At 45.6% G+C, this 15,972-nt stretch overlaps 1 protein-coding gene across 1 annotated transcript in view; it reads left to right on the forward strand.

Moving 5' to 3' along the window:
• Positions 1-15,140: 15,140 nt before the first annotated feature.
• The window catches only part of SLC2A13 (solute carrier family 2 member 13), a 155,934-nt gene continuing 155,102 nt past the window's right edge, over positions 15,141-15,972 (forward strand). Inside the window, exon 1 of the mRNA XM_032186075.1 lies at positions 15,141-15,721. Coding sequence (XP_032041966.1) covers positions 15,160-15,721 — 562 coding nt within the window. The 5' untranslated portion in view covers positions 15,141-15,159. The remainder of the gene's footprint in view (positions 15,722-15,972) is intronic.

Below are 15,972 nucleotides of genomic sequence, written 5' to 3' on the forward strand. Positions count from 1 at the left end.
AAGTGCATTTATGTGACGTGAAGATGCTTTTCTTTGTATTGGGTGGGTAGAGTTCTCTGATGTCTGAATATTTGTTATTGGGGAGTCTTTGCTTAAGTACTGGCTGGACAGAAGGTCATCCTATTGACTTCGGTGTAAATGTAATGCTTGTATGTTCAAATGCTAAACGTTTTAGAACATTTATTAAGGAAGGGAAAGGAAGAGGAGTGCAGATGGGGAAGACTGGTATCAAGAAAAGATCTAAGAACCAGTGTTGCCTTTTCTTTAAGAATCTCTCTCAACTCCTCGGTTTGTAACAGGTTTTTGATATCCACCAGGGGAGATACACCGGGCTTCAGAAGCATTTCTTCTGCATAGCACAGAATTCTGATCAGCATTTGCGCAACTGTAAGCCGCTAATTGCTATCTCCTTTCACTCTCTTTCAGTCCTCAGGATAATTTTAGCAACTGCACAGGAATGTTCTATTTTGCACAAGCATGAAGCGTCCCTTGTTCCCAGCCCACCAGCCACAGCAGCTGTGCTGAATAAGTTGCAGGATAATGTGTGAAATGTGTCTCCTTTAAGGTAAAGGATATAGAATATAGTTATAGGATGTCCCTTTTACCTTCAATTCCAAACTTATAAGTAGGTCCCACGTCTGTTGGCTACCTGCCTGTGGGTCCTATTTTGAGCTGTCTCACTCCAGGCTCTGGGAAGCAGTGGGAACTCCAAACTAAGCTGCTACACTAGCAGCCAGCCAGCACAGGTAATTTGAAGGCTGTCAGCTGTGGTGGTAGAGGTTCAAGGCAACAAATCTTAATGCTGATTCCTGACAACAAAAATGTTGCATCTGAATTTAGCACTCTTTTTTACTCTTCTACTTGAAATATCTGTTTTAAAAGGTGAAGTGGAGCACACATGGGAAAGATTTAGGTGCATCTTGTTGGACACGATGGTATTATATTCAGTGTATGTCTTATCACAGTTTTTTTCAATAAAGTCCTTAATTCCTACATGTCATCTAGAAATATAAGTAGTGGGGAAAAATGTGTATGCATGAAGAAATACATCCATGTGTATTGCATGAAAGCTGTGTCATTGCCCACAATTATGCCAGAAAGATAAATAATAAGCTGTAAAATAGATCTTCCAATATGAAATATAAGAAGTGTGGTCTCTTCAGCTCTGAAGGTGATTGATGATGTTACATAAATGCTTACATGTGGGAATGAGAAATGAAAAACCTCAGTAAGCAGTGGAGAAAAGTGTGTATACGTGAATAAATACCTCCATGTGTATTGAATGAAAGCTGTGTCACTGCCCACAATTAAAGCCTGAAAAATAAATAAGAAGCTGTAAAATAAATCTTCCAATATGAAACATAAGAAGTGTGGTCTTCAGCTGTGAAGGTGATTGATGATGTTGCATAAATGCTTACATGTGAAAATGAGAAGTGACAAACCTCAGTGCTTTCAAGAAAAGCAGAATAGCTTCAAGGTGAAGTTTCCACGAAGCTGTGATTTGGAAGGTGGGGATTTCCACACGCCAGGTAAATTTGCTGATATGCCCAGAGCCACATCCAGCCTTGCTTCACCTTACACTTCTTATTCTTCATACACTGCAATATTCAATAAGCTCTTAATGCTTTTTTAATTCACTAATATTCTATAAATTCCAGCAACTGGCATAAACTAGGTTAGTTTTTGTTTTAAGATCAAAATCTCCATAAGGCATCGACAGATGTTGATATCAAAATAGCAGCTGTAGAGAACCACATTCTTGCATTAAACTAGGAAACAAAATGTTGTTGTTGAGAGTTAGTGGTATGTTTGTGTCAATATTATTAGACAGAATGAATATTAACTCTTACTGCCAAAACTTCATAACCACTTTTCTCCAGATCTGTGTGCCATTTTCCAAGTGTCACATGCGATGGATTGCAGCACACAGGGTCTATAGCAGTTTCCATGTTTGAAACTCCTTATGAAACAGTTTGCAGAACTTAGCTGATAAAGCTGCTGACTCTTTTGGGTTTGTTTTAGCAGCCTGGGATGCTGGAGGATAATTAGGTTTATATTTGCCCTACAGCTTTTTGTTTAGAAATCCCAGAAAAGACTGACTTCCATCACAACCTAGAGTATTGCTTAACATCAAAAGTAGTGGTAAATTTAAAAGCACTGGTCAGATGAACTTCAGTGATAGGTTTAGACCAATAAGTAGGTTCAGACAGGGAGATCATAACAGCAAGAATGAATGCAGGTTATCGGAGAGAAGCTAACTGGTGCTTTCATCAGCCAACTTCAGTTAAGGAAAGCCAGAAGCGTCCTACCACATGCTGCAGCTACAGGAACGTGTGACCTCAGGTACCAAAACTGCCTCCACTTTACTGCCACCTTCTCTTCCCTTGGTCCTGGCAGTTTCAGTCCCATCTGAAGGATGTCTGGATAATGCTATTTTCCAGACATTTGGGGAATTATACAGCAATACACTCTTTTTTGGGGGGTCTTGTTCTTTTTGTTTCAGGGCCCCAAGCATGCTCCCCACTCCTGGGGTTGTGTGTCTGTGCGTGAGGTGAAGGTGCTGCTGAGTGACCCTGGTGCTGGTGAACTGTGTGAGGAAGAGCTGTGTGAAGAAGAGCTATGTGAGGAGTAGCTGTGTGAGGAAGAGCTGTGAGAAGCAGCCTCTTCACTCAGCAGCTGTGCTTCAGCTCAGGCCCCGGCCCATTTGGCCGTGCCCATGCCTGGCCCCGTACCCTCTTTGTCTGCACCCCGAGCACAGACTCGACTCCCTGGCACAACCAGCCCCATTAGCCCCATGTTATAAAAGGTCAATCCTCTTTTCAAAACGGAGCTGTACTCCATCTTGCTATATGTGACTTCTGCCCCTGTGGTTACTCGCCATAGAAAGTTCTTGCTGTAGACCTTGTTGAGACACTATACGTTGTAACTGTTATCCGCATGTAAGAGTAATGCTGTCATATCTAGTTTTCTTTGGTGAATGTCTATTTTATGAAACAACGTAATACTTTCCTTTAAAGCAACATACTCTTTGGTACATTATTGTTTTCAGGGGTATTTTTGAACATTTACAAGCTTCACTTGAAAATTCAGAGCTTTTTTCTTGCTGGATAGCACGTACAAGCAAGCCTGACCCTTTAACTATTTATATATAATAAGTAGAATCCCTTGAACCCATTGTGACCTCTAGGTTGATTTTTTTTAAAGGATTCACCCCCAAGATAAATTCATGTTGCAGAACACAACTGGTGTGGCAGTTTGCTGCTGTACCACCACTGCTTACAACAGATGTAGTCCATTATGCTACGAAAGTGTTTTACTCTGTTTCATCAAAACCAGACAGTTTGGGGACACAACGTTCTTAATGATTGAATAGGAAGGAAATAATAAATGATTCTTCTGGCACAGGAGAATGTGAGGTCCAGCTGTTACCATCTTCAGTATATATATATGAAAGAGTTTATATTGCCTGCATGATGTTGTTCTTTATCAAACGACTTGGGTAAGTGCAATAAAATGGAAGGCTGTAAGCCAAAGAGTGGTGCAGATGTGCTACTGAATTGTCAAGAATTCAGTGGTACCTGAGCTACCAGTTCAACATGGCTTTCATTAATGCAATATTCAGCACTACACTAGCAAAACCTGTGCTTTTGAATGACAACGCAGCCTGAAGAGATATCTTGGGTGGCTAGGTGTACCACAACCTGCTCTAGTTCAGGTACATATTCTTGAAGCTGCTGCAATGTGTGGTGCATAGGTACTCTCAATTCTCCAGTTAAAGTTGTTCAATTCTTCCCATTGGAAATAAGACACAGTTCTAATTTCATTAGACTGCAGTTTGTCACTTATCTCAGTCTGCTTTTTTTTTTTTTTCTTTTCTTATGGTAAATAACTAAATAATGGTAAATTTTTCTAAGGAATAAATGATGAAAGAACATATTGGTTTGACCACATCAGTAACAAAATATCCAATTCTTATTCTTTGTATTGAGAAGACCCACAATCTCATTGCTTTGGACTCAGGAGACAATGATTGCTGGGAAGCAGAGGGGCTTGGATTTGAATGTTTTGTGATTTCTAAAAAGAGACATTAAAACCTTCTGGAAACAAACAAACAAAACAAAACAAAAAAAACAACAGGTTGGGAAGCAGATCTCAGTAGAGACTTGTGAGAGAGTCTTAGCTGTTCAGAAAATGAAGCTGAAGTGAATATGCCCCACTCTGGAAATGCTGGTCTCAAGCAGACATTTGTACTGGCCCTGAACAGCAGGTCTCTCTTTGTGCCCTTCTTAGCTTATTTGATTTCTTGAAGGGTTGGATGGAGTCTGACTAGAATGGAAAGTCCATCCCTTTCATCGAAGGGGAGACTTAACTTGCTAAATGACCAGCAATTAGAAAATAAAAACAGGATAACGTGGTGATTCTTAAAATTGCATCACATTAGAAAGATGGTCTGAACTGAGGTGCCCAGAGAACAGCAGCTTAACCCTGTGGGCATCTCAGGAGCTGTAGGTAGCATCGAGAAGAGTTGCAGCGGCATACCCAATTTAATCAGGAATAGAAGCAGGTCCCATCCCAGGGTGCCCATTGGAAACATGTTTGGGTCTGGTGGGTGGTGATGCTAGGCAGCATCAGGAAGATCCCAATGGTGGCAGCTGACATGGCCACAAAGAAGGTAACACCCTGGAGGAAAGAATATTGCTACACTTGTAACTCCCTCCTTCCCCCCATCCCCAACAAATCAATGCTCTATTTAAAAAGATTTATTTTCTTTCATTAGTAAATCTTTTCCTCAGGGATCTTAAACATCTGGAAGGATCCTTCCCTCATCTCCTCTCTTACCCTAAATCTCATACACTTTCTTTGATGTCTGTTGGTGAACCCTATTTTGCAACTAGTTATGAGAATCTGATGACTAAAAATGTACTTTTTTTTTTTTTTGTCCTTTCACATAACTCCCAAAGCAATGGCTGATGCAGAAATTTCAAGCGACAAGCACTGATGTATTAATACTAAGGAAAGTTCCAGGGTAATTTGTGACACTACAGTGCCCTGCCTCTCTTCCCTGTTCCCCTTTTATGGATAAATTTGAGGAATCATCATGCCTGTAAGAAATAATCCGTCTCCCAGCCTACCTACCTTCCCCTCTTTCTCTCTGGTGGGCAATAAAAAGGACTGTGCAGCTAACATAACAGCAAACTGCTCGCGTTATATATCATCTCCATTTTCACTATATCTAGACTTACAGGGCAGGATCTGTTTCTTAAGATTGCTGTTTGCTCAAAAACCTAACATTGTTTTGAGGCTCTGCTGGCCCCAAAGCACAATGTAATATACACAGCAAGATTATCAGGGAAAATAGAAAGATCGCTGTGCTGCTGAAGTAATTTTTCCTGTTCAAAGAGAGATGGTCAACACAGCAGTTTCTCTAAGTGTGCTGCTTGGAGGAATAGGAGAAAATACATTGCGAGAGGACATTTGTGTGTGGAGGGCAGCAGCCAGCCTGGTCTGCAGGGACCAAAGCAGGGAGCAAGGCTTGGAGGATGTGAGCTGCAGGTGAGGGAAGGTGTCTGTCATGAGGAGGCTGAACGCTGTGCAGGAGCCAGAGGCCAGTTCACAGCCATTTTCATGGGGGACAAGCTCGTCCTGGCCTCATCTGTGTGTCCATGATGAATGACATAGTTGCAGAAATGCAAGCCTTTCCTGGTTTGGTGGCCACTTGCCGTCCTCCAGCAGCAAGGGAGGGCTGGAACTGCCAGGGAACTGGGCCCGCCTGCATCTTCTAGTGATTGCAGCCTTTGGGCATGGGTTGAAACCTCAGGGCACTAATGCTTTTGCTGAGGCAGGCTAAGTTGGCAAAGGCTGATTTCAGAGAAAGAAGGCTACACGTAGAAGAGAAGCCCATCCATTCCCCTCGTCCCCACCTCACAGAGAGGCTGGGTGAGGATAAACCTTTTGGAGAGCAAGCAGCTGTGTTATGTCCTGCAAAGGGCCTCCTCCACAAGAAGCTTGGGCAGGATCCTGCCAGAGAATCACCTGCAGGTCTGGGTATGGGGCTGAGGCTTGGAGACAGACCAAGAAAAAAAATAATAATATCAAGGCTCATGCTTCCTGCAAGGAAACCTGGTAAAGGTCTGTCTTGTGCTTCAGTGGAAGTTCCTGTTAACAAATAGCAGCTCCTTGATGCACTGCTTCTCTGTCAGACTACAAATGAGGCAACTGGGACTTCAAAACAATGTCAATCTCAAAAGTGAGAGGGAGCACAGGGAGAGATAGTGTCATAAAAAGGATTGCTTGTTTACTCCTTTTCTTCCAAATATCATTAATGTTCTGAATTTTTGTCTTAAAAGCGGCTGCTTGATGATCTCCTGACCTAACCCAGCTGGAACCGGTGTCTAAAACTTAGATTTCCATCTGGTTACTCTCTGCATCTTTTTTTTCCTGTCTCTCTCTTTCTCCATCTTCACTGCTTGAAAGTTTCCAAAAGGCTACAAACCTATTTATGTATTTGATTCTGACTTTTCTCTACTGTACTGCAATTTTTGCTTCCCCTGCCAATTTATTCTCTTCTGTTTCACTCTTTTTTTTTTTTTTTCTTTCTTTTTTTTTTTTTTTTTTCTTTCTTTCCTCTCACTTATTTTATGCTATCTGCTGTGGTGCTATTAAAGCTAACACTGGTTCTCTCCCATTCTCTGATCTCTAGTTGCCAGTTTTGAAGAGCTGAGCATTAAGAATAAAAGGACAGCATCACTTCATGATTTGTCATTGGTGCAGAGCAACAGCCACCCCGTTGTTCACAGAACTGTATTTTTATGTTAGTGGTGAATACATTCACTGTCATGTTCCTCGACTAGTTCTTACTCACCTGTTTACTGTTAGATAAATATAGACCAGTTAAATTCCCACTACTTAATTAGGTGTTTTCCTCTGAAATTAAAGTTTTCATAAGGATTAGCATACAGTTGCAGAACTGCAACAAATAAAATGGAAGTTGTGTAGTCTTGATTGATAAGAGTAAGCACACATTTCAACTAGCCCAACCTCTCACACTTTCTTAATCTGTTTATAGTCTCATGATCTTCTTGTGAAGATTATCAGTCTCACTGCACAACTCAAAATGTAATCCTTCAATGTGTTGTCTCCCCATGCCCTTACATTTACATACCTCCGTGTGAGCTTTTGGCTGTGTTTCACAGAATCACAGAATCATTAGGATTGGAAAAACCCTCCGAGATCACCTGGCCCAACCACCCCCTACCACCAATGCCACCACTAACCCATGTCCCCAAGCAGCACGTCCAACCTCTCCTTGAACACCCCCAGGGACGGTGACTCCACCACCTCCCTGGGCAACCCGTCCCAGTGCCTGACTGCTCTTTCTGAGCAGAAATGGCTCCTCATTGCCAGCCTGAACCTCCCCTGGCACAACTCGAGGCCATTCCCTCTGGTCCTGTCACCAGTTCCCTGTGAGAAGAGGCCGACCCCCAGCTCCCCACACCTTCTTTTCAGGTAGCTGCAGAGAGCAATAAGGTCTGCCCTGAGCCTCCTCTTCCCTACACACAACACCCCCAGTGCCCTCAGCTGCTCCTCACAGGCCTTGTGCTCCAGACCCTTCACCAGCTTCATAGCCCTGCTCTGGACATGCCCCAGGGCCTCAATGTCCTTCCTGTAGTGAGGATTTCCTCATCCTTAGGATAAGTAGTTTCCTTAGGATGTATTCAGGATACCTGCGCTATTGATTAGCAGTAGTTACGTGCTGTTTCTGTGCTAACTGCACAGTTAGAGTCACCTAAATTTGTCATTGTCAGAGCTGGAAGCTGCACGTATCCTACACTGCATTGCTAATTTCTTAGAGTGAGACTGAATACTAAATCATCTTTATTACCTCATATATTTCAAATTAGCATATTAATAAATAAAATGCATATTGCTTTATTTCTCCACTGACAATACCATATGTTGCTTTCTGTAAGCCAAGACCTCACATTTATGTCTGTATTACGAGGCTGAGCCTCTCAGGGACCTAATTGTTTTCCATAGTAAATGCGTTAGCACAGGCAGCATGCCCAGTTGCCTACATTGAGGTGGGTTTTCACACCATCTGCTTTAAGCGTGTAAGCAGAAATGAAGAGGCAGGAGCTACAGCTCCCTACATGGTCAGCAGAGAGGGTCTTTGACCCTGCTAAATGAAACAGTTCACCCCAGCCTCCATTTCGGAGCAAACCACTCAGCTCTGAGACAAAACCTGGGGATGGGTTGCTGCAGGGACCATCCCTGCAAGCAGTGGGAATGTGACTGCAGCAGTCGTGGTTCCCTGCCTCGCACAGCCCTCCAGCACGGGCCCAGGACCCCTCGTGCCACTACACCCGTGGTGCCCAACAACCACCTCTTACATGGAAAGAAAAGCTGTCTTCTTACCCAGGACACTCCTTCAGATCAATGTCCCAGGGATAACATATACCCTGGTGGCCAGGTGCATAATTTGCAGCTGTAGAGGGAGGCAGGTGTGCAATTTTTCCATAATTAATGAAAACAGACCGCTACCTTTGAAGGACTCTAGAAAGAGACCCTATGGGTTCAACTCCCACCCCTCCTCTTTCACCTAGAGTACCAGGCCAGAAATGCCTCCTAGATGTGTCTGTGGCCACCTGGCAGGGCCAGATTGTAAGCAGGAGTCCCCACCGAGCCCAGAGAGGCTTTCTGAGAACCAGAGGTGTCATTCTGCAGTGAGTATCAGCGACTGTTCAACGCTTCCTACTGACAGCATTAACCTGCCCATGAGATTAGCATATATGCAATATCGGTTGCTTTGAAGGGGTCAAGAATCACCCGTAATGTAATTTTCATGAGTGGTTAAATTCATGTTTAAAATTATCACTCTGGCAGGTGTGATGCTTGTCAGGGAATTTGTTAAAATTTCTAGATGGAGTTCCATAAAACAGTTCACAGAGGACCTACTTAAAAAGTGCAGCGGATTTTAATGCCGTCAGTCTAACAAATTAGTCCAATAGATTAAAAAAGATGCCTATCTGCAGTGGTGAAAGTAGGACTTTTGAAGTACAGGCACAGAAAGAAATAAGCAAGGAGGCAGATAAAAGTCTCAGCTTGCTGCTGTTCCAGCCTGTTTCCCCACCACGGAAAGTGCTGGCTTTCATCTTTCATGTGCCAGGATGATGTTCTGGCTCCTATCAGTCCATTTTAAGCACCCTACGTGTCTACTTTGCCTTTGCGCAAGGAATTCATGTGGTCCAATTTCCTTTTCAAACTTGCTTATCCCCCATTGTACAGTTCCGTCAAAGAAAAACCACCAAACACGTTGTGACTGATTCGCCATCTGTCAGATCCGGAGGCTACGACCAACTCACTGAGTCAGTAACTGAATTCCTCCCAGCCTCTTTTCGGTTTCATTTGCAAACCTGGGATACAGCAGTCCTGTACAGCATCCTGCTCGGCGGTGATGTTATGTCAGGGCCGATAGCAGAGGCAGCTCATAGCCTGCTGCTTAAAAAATGCGGTTTCCACTTCGTGGGACTCTAATTTGAAGCTTAGATTTTACTCTGATGGGGTGGGAGCTTATAAGGCAGTGAACTCATACGGGGTCAGCCGCTACTTTTTATAGGAATGCAGAACAGTGTGGAGTGATCCATAAGCCTAAAAGCCTTTCCAATTTATTTTTTGGTTTTATTTCATTAACTGATGGACTACTGATGCGCCAGTCTGACATAATCTGTGGGAGGATTTGGTTTAGAAGTACTGTCTACCTTTTAGAGAGATAGGTCCTCAGAAATCAAATTTGTTCAGTGGCCAACAGAATCAAGGGCTTTTTACTAAAACTGACATTTTTGCATGTGGTTCTCTTTTTCCTGCCCGTGTCTTTCCTAGGTGATAGAGATGATCATCTTCAAACAAGAGCTGGTTACTGTATGATCCCAAGAACCTGTGTTTGTTGAGAGATGAGCTGCTGTTCTGGGCCCACCTGCAGCTCTTGAAGAGGTTTCTTGTTGGCAGACAGAGGAGCCATTCCATGTTGACATGTATTAGGTTGAAGACATGGTGTATTGAGAGCAGTGCTTCTCTTGTATCTTGTGGAAGTCCTTGATTTTTATGCTGCCAGGTGTTGTAACTACATAGCTACAACTTCTGGAGGGTAACAATGACTTGATAAGGATGGTAAGCCATCATTTCAAGTACATGAATGTAAAAATTCCCAAACTGTGCAATAGTAAAAGACTCCCTCCCCCTCCATTTTGCACGGCCACTGCCTTTCAGCATACGTGGGGCTGCTTTTTGAGGCAGTGCATGCAAGTGGGCTGGCCACGTCTCACCCTGGGAAGCCTGCAGAGAGCTCAGTGCACAGCCATCGGTGCACCAGGGCCTCAGACCCACGCAGGGCACACTTGGGTTTAGCAGCACTCTTACACATGTTGCTGCTGACTATCAGAGGCTGTTTCAGTCAAATCTTGCTAGTTCTTTCTTTTGACAGCCAAAGGCAGAAAGGAACTGTTCTCCTGCCAAAAATCCCGTCCCCACTCTACAGCATGAAAAAGCTGGAGGTCTTAAAAATAGCCAGAAAAATTTAACTTCAGAAAACACGTGTCTCTTACAATTGCGTTTTCAATGGGTCTGAAGTGGGTTTGCTGGGATTTATATATTTAGCATGAAAGAGAGAGCAATTATGCAAAATATGAGCTCAAATGATTACTTTGGTAAAGTTATATGGAATTAAAAAAGCTTATGGTGTGAAGTCTTCGGCAGCCATAGCTCCAGTGCTGCCAGCGCTGCCTGTCAGGCAAGGAACGTGTCATCCCACAGTTCTGTCAGCTTCATCCTGCACTCACCATCCACTGCTAATACTGCAGCTCCTCTCACTTGCTCAGCAAATTATTTCCAACACTTGACCAGTAGGATTAAATGTGCGGTGTCAGTAGGTTCCTTACTAATAACTTCTGACTTTAATTTTGAAAGGGTTTTACAGAGGATGTCTGTAGTGTTGCCCCAGATTCAGGTAACTGAGGTGGAAGGTAAATTATTGGCCTAAAGGCATCCTGCACACCAGGACACCCAGAAATTTAAAAGAGTAAATTTAAAATGTGAAAGAGTTAAATGGAAGAGAATGTAAATGAAGAGTGACTTTTCTTCAACTATTGATGTTGGGAACATAAAGGAGAACCCAAAGCAGGCACGAGAAGGAAAACTGTGTTTGATTTTTTGAGAGGTAAGGGTAGATTCAGATAAGTGAACAAAATGAGTGTGTCAAAAGAGTGGAAATGGCTGGACAAGGAATGCTGTATGAGGATCACAAAACTGTTCTTCTTTCCAAAGAAACCAAAGAACGTTGCAAGAACAGGAGGATTTTGGAACAAATGAAGTTTTAAGGCAATACACAGTTTATTTCAGACTATATTTATTCTTAAGTTCCTATTTACATTCTCCGTTTTTCTTTTTTAAACTACAGCCTTCCTTACAGTCCCAGCCCTCTGTAACCAACACATATTCACAAATTCAACCAACTGATGTGATTGAATCAGGATCAGGATTTGTGCCTTGTCAGAGGGCCGACTTGTAAGAAGGTACCCAACTACATTCCTTGGCAAACTGGCAATGTGTCATTCTGTGTTCAGAAGATTTCTGAACCTTGAGAACTACATACAAACATAGTAAATGTGTAAGAGAGGGTTTTGACATTACTAGCAGTGAACAACAAAAGATCATTGCTTTTCCCATGTTAAAGACATTAGATAAACTGCTACTGGAAACAGTATTTGCTGATTTATTTATTTTCTTTTTCTTTTTCATATTTAGCTAGGTGATTTCCCTCAGACCAATGCAGTGATAGATATCTCTAAACTTATGTAGCAACTCTGCTGATAGCAAAATATTGTGAATATCAGAGGGGGTTTCCCATCACAGTTTAAGGCATCGTAACCTAAAGAACATGAAAGTAGTTTTGGAGCCCAAAAACTCAAGGAGTTGCACACTGTATTGCTAAAGCTTGCATGAGGCTAAAGACCAGCTGCCTACCCTCAAAGCATTGACTGAGATGGAAAGAATCCTTTACCTCAGGATCTTTTTTTTTTTTTTTTTTTAAATGCACTGTCTGCTTCATGTACAAAATATAACCAGCATTGAGAAGGCAGAACCTTCTCCTGCCACAGTCAGATCATCTTCTACCTCGATGTCCACGTAGCTCCATGGCTTTACATTCTTGCACAGCAACCCAGTTTCTGCTAAGAAGCCATCTTTTTAAGATGGGTTCTTTTTTTTTAAGACCACCATCTTTTTTTTAAGACCACCTACAGTCTTCTTGGGAGGTGCGAGAGACATTTAAATCCTCTTGGGATGAAGCAAACCCATGATTCAGGTGTCCTGCTTCCTAGGTGAACCATTAGGCTGTAAAATAAAAAACCTACTGAATCTCACTGTGCATCTTGGCTGGATTGAAATAGCCAGGAGATTTAGGCACTGATCCACCTGCTTTTGAATGCCAATAAATCCTGAGACAGCAGCTAACTCCCAGATATTCAGGCCTGGGGGAGTTCTGGGCCATGTACTAACAATATATAAGCAGTAAAATCCTGTAATTATTCCTGCTGTATGCTGAAATGGAAAAAATCATGTGGGGTTTATTAAAGCTGGACAAGTTCTTTGACCTAGTTCACAACATGACCTTGCAAACAGTTGTGCAAACACACCTTGAAGGGAGGGATGAACCGGTGCAGCAAGTCTTGAACAGTCTTACAATTAAACATTTACTCTCCTGAAAGAATAACGTGGCTAAAATCCACACAAATCCTTCTTTGGATCTGACCCCCACATCTTAGATTACTAATGACACCCATGACATATTGCACTACTGTGAAATCATTTATAAGGCAGCTGCTATCACGAAATCCAGGTGCTACGGAGAGATGATCACAGTAATGAAAATCTACACACAAGACAAACAAATCCTCCCTCTTTCTCATGCAGTCACCCTTTAGTGTAGTGTATCCTGCAGCTGAACTTCTTTGTTGTGTTTCTTCAGGGAATACTTTCAAGAGAGAAGCTTGACAGCATGATCTGAAGAGAAATATGTCTATTTTTGATTGTGTTGGGCCAGCCATGGAAAAAAAAAAAAAAAAAGCTTTTTTTGTTAGCTCTCTTGAGTCCCTATTGACTATAATGTACAGAATGCCTCCAGCTTCTGAGTTGGCTGTTAAAAAGACAGGTTGTTTTTGTGACAGCCAGCTGCTGTGACAATATGCTATGAGAGTATTCCTTCTAGCTGGCTGGGGATTTGGTGTGAATATTTTCTGTTTAATGCACTGTGTCCCACATTTTATAGTTGGGCCTTGCACATACAAGTATTGAGTGCTGTGCTTCTTGGGTGCGTCGGGAGGTTTCTGGAACATTACAGATCTCTCCACTGGTGGCATTTTAGAAATGTGAGCCAGTCTGCTCCTGGAGAGCTCCCGGACCTGAGGGGGTGAGAGTTTCTTGCAGCATGCCTTTATTCCTGATCCTACAGCTTGGATGGGCTGCCTGGGTCCTGCTTGAGTGCTGGGCTGGACTGTAACAGGCTGTAAAGGAATAAGGAACGCTCTGTGGCAATTACACCATATCATCCAAATCTCGATTAAAAGCATCAGAATGTTAACATGTAATTCTTACCTAGGTTTCTCAAAAGTGGAAGCTGACCTATTATATTTAAAAATCCTCTGCCACATCTGTCACTAACTGGATTCACTGCATAGACAGCTGTGCGTATCTTGTGTTTAGCAGCCAGAGCCCACTGTTGTATTCAGTCGGTGTTACCTGGATGGAGCACAGAGCACCAGCCTTTCACAGCTTGCCTCAAAAAGGCAGAGGCAAAGCACAGACATGGTTGCATGCAGTAGGCCCTGTAGGACTCTGCTCCCCTTCTCAGTTAATAACTGATGTGGCTGTGACTAGTACTGCTCACAAGGCGTGGGCTGAGAAGTGCTGATCCGGTTATTACCAAAACTTTCCATCTATGGGCCAGGCTCGTTACGATGACCTTTACAGAAGACATTTTAGTCAGTAGGAAAATTGTGTTTATTTATTTCAATACGTGCCGTTGGATCAGGCCTCAGGAATGAAGCACATCTGGTGATATTCTGCTATGACTTCTGTCAAGGTTTGCCTTGCACCTAGGAGGCTCTGCCATGGGTATTGGCCAGCAAAGGCTCCCGTTTCCTCTGAAGGAAACACGCACTTTTACTTCATGTACTCTCCACCAGGAGGCACAGTTTTCCTACCAAACCACTGGAAAAAAATATTAAAAAAATGAGTTATTCCACTGTATTCCGTCTGATTTAAACCTTCATCTTTATCCCGGTGAGAACCCCAAATAAAAACGCTTGAAGATGGGATTACCAAAACGCTGCGCTTTCATTTTTGCGAATAAACATGAAAAAATCCCCAAGATTTTTTATTTTTTCTTCCTCTTTCACGCTAACAAATCTGTTCCTCTTTGACACTAAGGATTGCCCTAGATCTCCCCCCCACCACACACACACGCACACACTTTGACCACTCGGCGCTTTACAACACCACAGGTTTTGTAAAAAAAAAAACCAAAAAACTCTCAATTTAGCTCCACAAACGGCCGACTTTATTGATTTTAACCGCGGCTCCCCAGCGGGGGCTCCGTGAGGCGGAGGCACCGGCGGACCGGCGCTCGGCAGCGGGGCCGAAAGGCGCGGCGGGGAGGGCGACAAAATGGCCGGGCGGCGGGACGGGGCGCCTCACGGGGCGGCTTCTCCCCGTCGGACCGGCCATGAGGGCGATGATGGGGGTGAGGGAGGCGCTGGGCGGCGCCATGGCGGCTCTCAGTGCGCGGGCGCGGCCCCGGGCGGCTGCGCGGAGCGGCGAGGGGCGGCCCCTGGCTCCCTCCGGGCCGCGCTGGCCGCTGTCCCCGCCCGCCCCCGCCTCCAGCTCCGCCCGGGCGCTGGGAGCGGCGGCGGCGGCGGCAACTTCCTCTCAAGTGTGGCTATGCGACCCGGCTGAGCGCTGGCCCGGGAGGGGCGGGCAGGGCCAGCACCGCCACCACCGGCAGCAGCCCCTCCAGCCACCGCCGCAGCAGCCCGGCAGCCGCCCGCCCGCCTCCCCCGTCCCCGCTGCCCTGCCCCCGGGCGGGGCGGGACCCGCGGCGGCCGTCCCATGTCCCGCAAGGCCAGCGACAATGTGGAGTACACGCTGCGGAGCCTGAGCAACCTGATGGGCGAGAAGCGGCGGCGGCAGCAGGCGGAGGGGGCCGCCGGCTCGGCGGCGGCGGCGGCTGCTGCTGCGGGCGAGCGGAGCCTGATCGCCGCCGAGTCGTGCTCCAGCCTCAACAGCGCGGCGTCGGGCGCCGAGCTGGAGCGGGCGGCTCGGCGGCAGTTCCAGCAGGACGAGACCCCCGGCTTCGTCTACGTGGTGTCGGTGTTCTCCGCCCTGGGGGGCTTCCTTTTCGGCTACGACACCGGCGTGGTGTCGGGGGCCCTGCTGCTCCTCAAGCGGGAGCTCAACCTGGACGCCCTGTGGCAGGAGCTGCTGGTCTCCAGCACGGTGGGCGCCGCCGCTCTCTCCGCCCTGGCCGGCGGCGTCCTCAACGGGCTGTGCGGCCGCCGGCCCTGCATCCTGCTGGCCAGCGGCCTCTTCACGGCGGGGGCTGGCGTGCTGGCAGCCGCCCGCGACAAGGAGACCCTGCTGGGGGGACGAGTGGTGGTGGGACTGGGCATCGGTGAGTGGCCGACCCGCCGGGACCCCCCCTTACGGGCTGCTTGCGGGGCGCCGAGGTGGACGCTGTGGGGTTTTGGGGGGTTCCTCCGGGGTGCTGTGGGGTTTTGGGGAGGCTGCTGGAGGAGGGGGGGGTCCCCATCTCTGACGGTCCAGCCCGGGGGGTCACGCCGTAAGGTGGGTTTGAGGGGGGCTGAAAGCATGCCCGGCTTTCTTGGCCCTAAATACCTCTCGTCCCGCTCCCTGCGTGGCTCT

This window comes from Aythya fuligula, chromosome 1 (genome assembly GCF_009819795.1).
Source record: "Aythya fuligula isolate bAytFul2 chromosome 1, bAytFul2.pri, whole genome shotgun sequence".
Classification (NCBI taxonomy): domain Eukaryota; kingdom Metazoa; phylum Chordata; class Aves; order Anseriformes; family Anatidae; genus Aythya; species Aythya fuligula.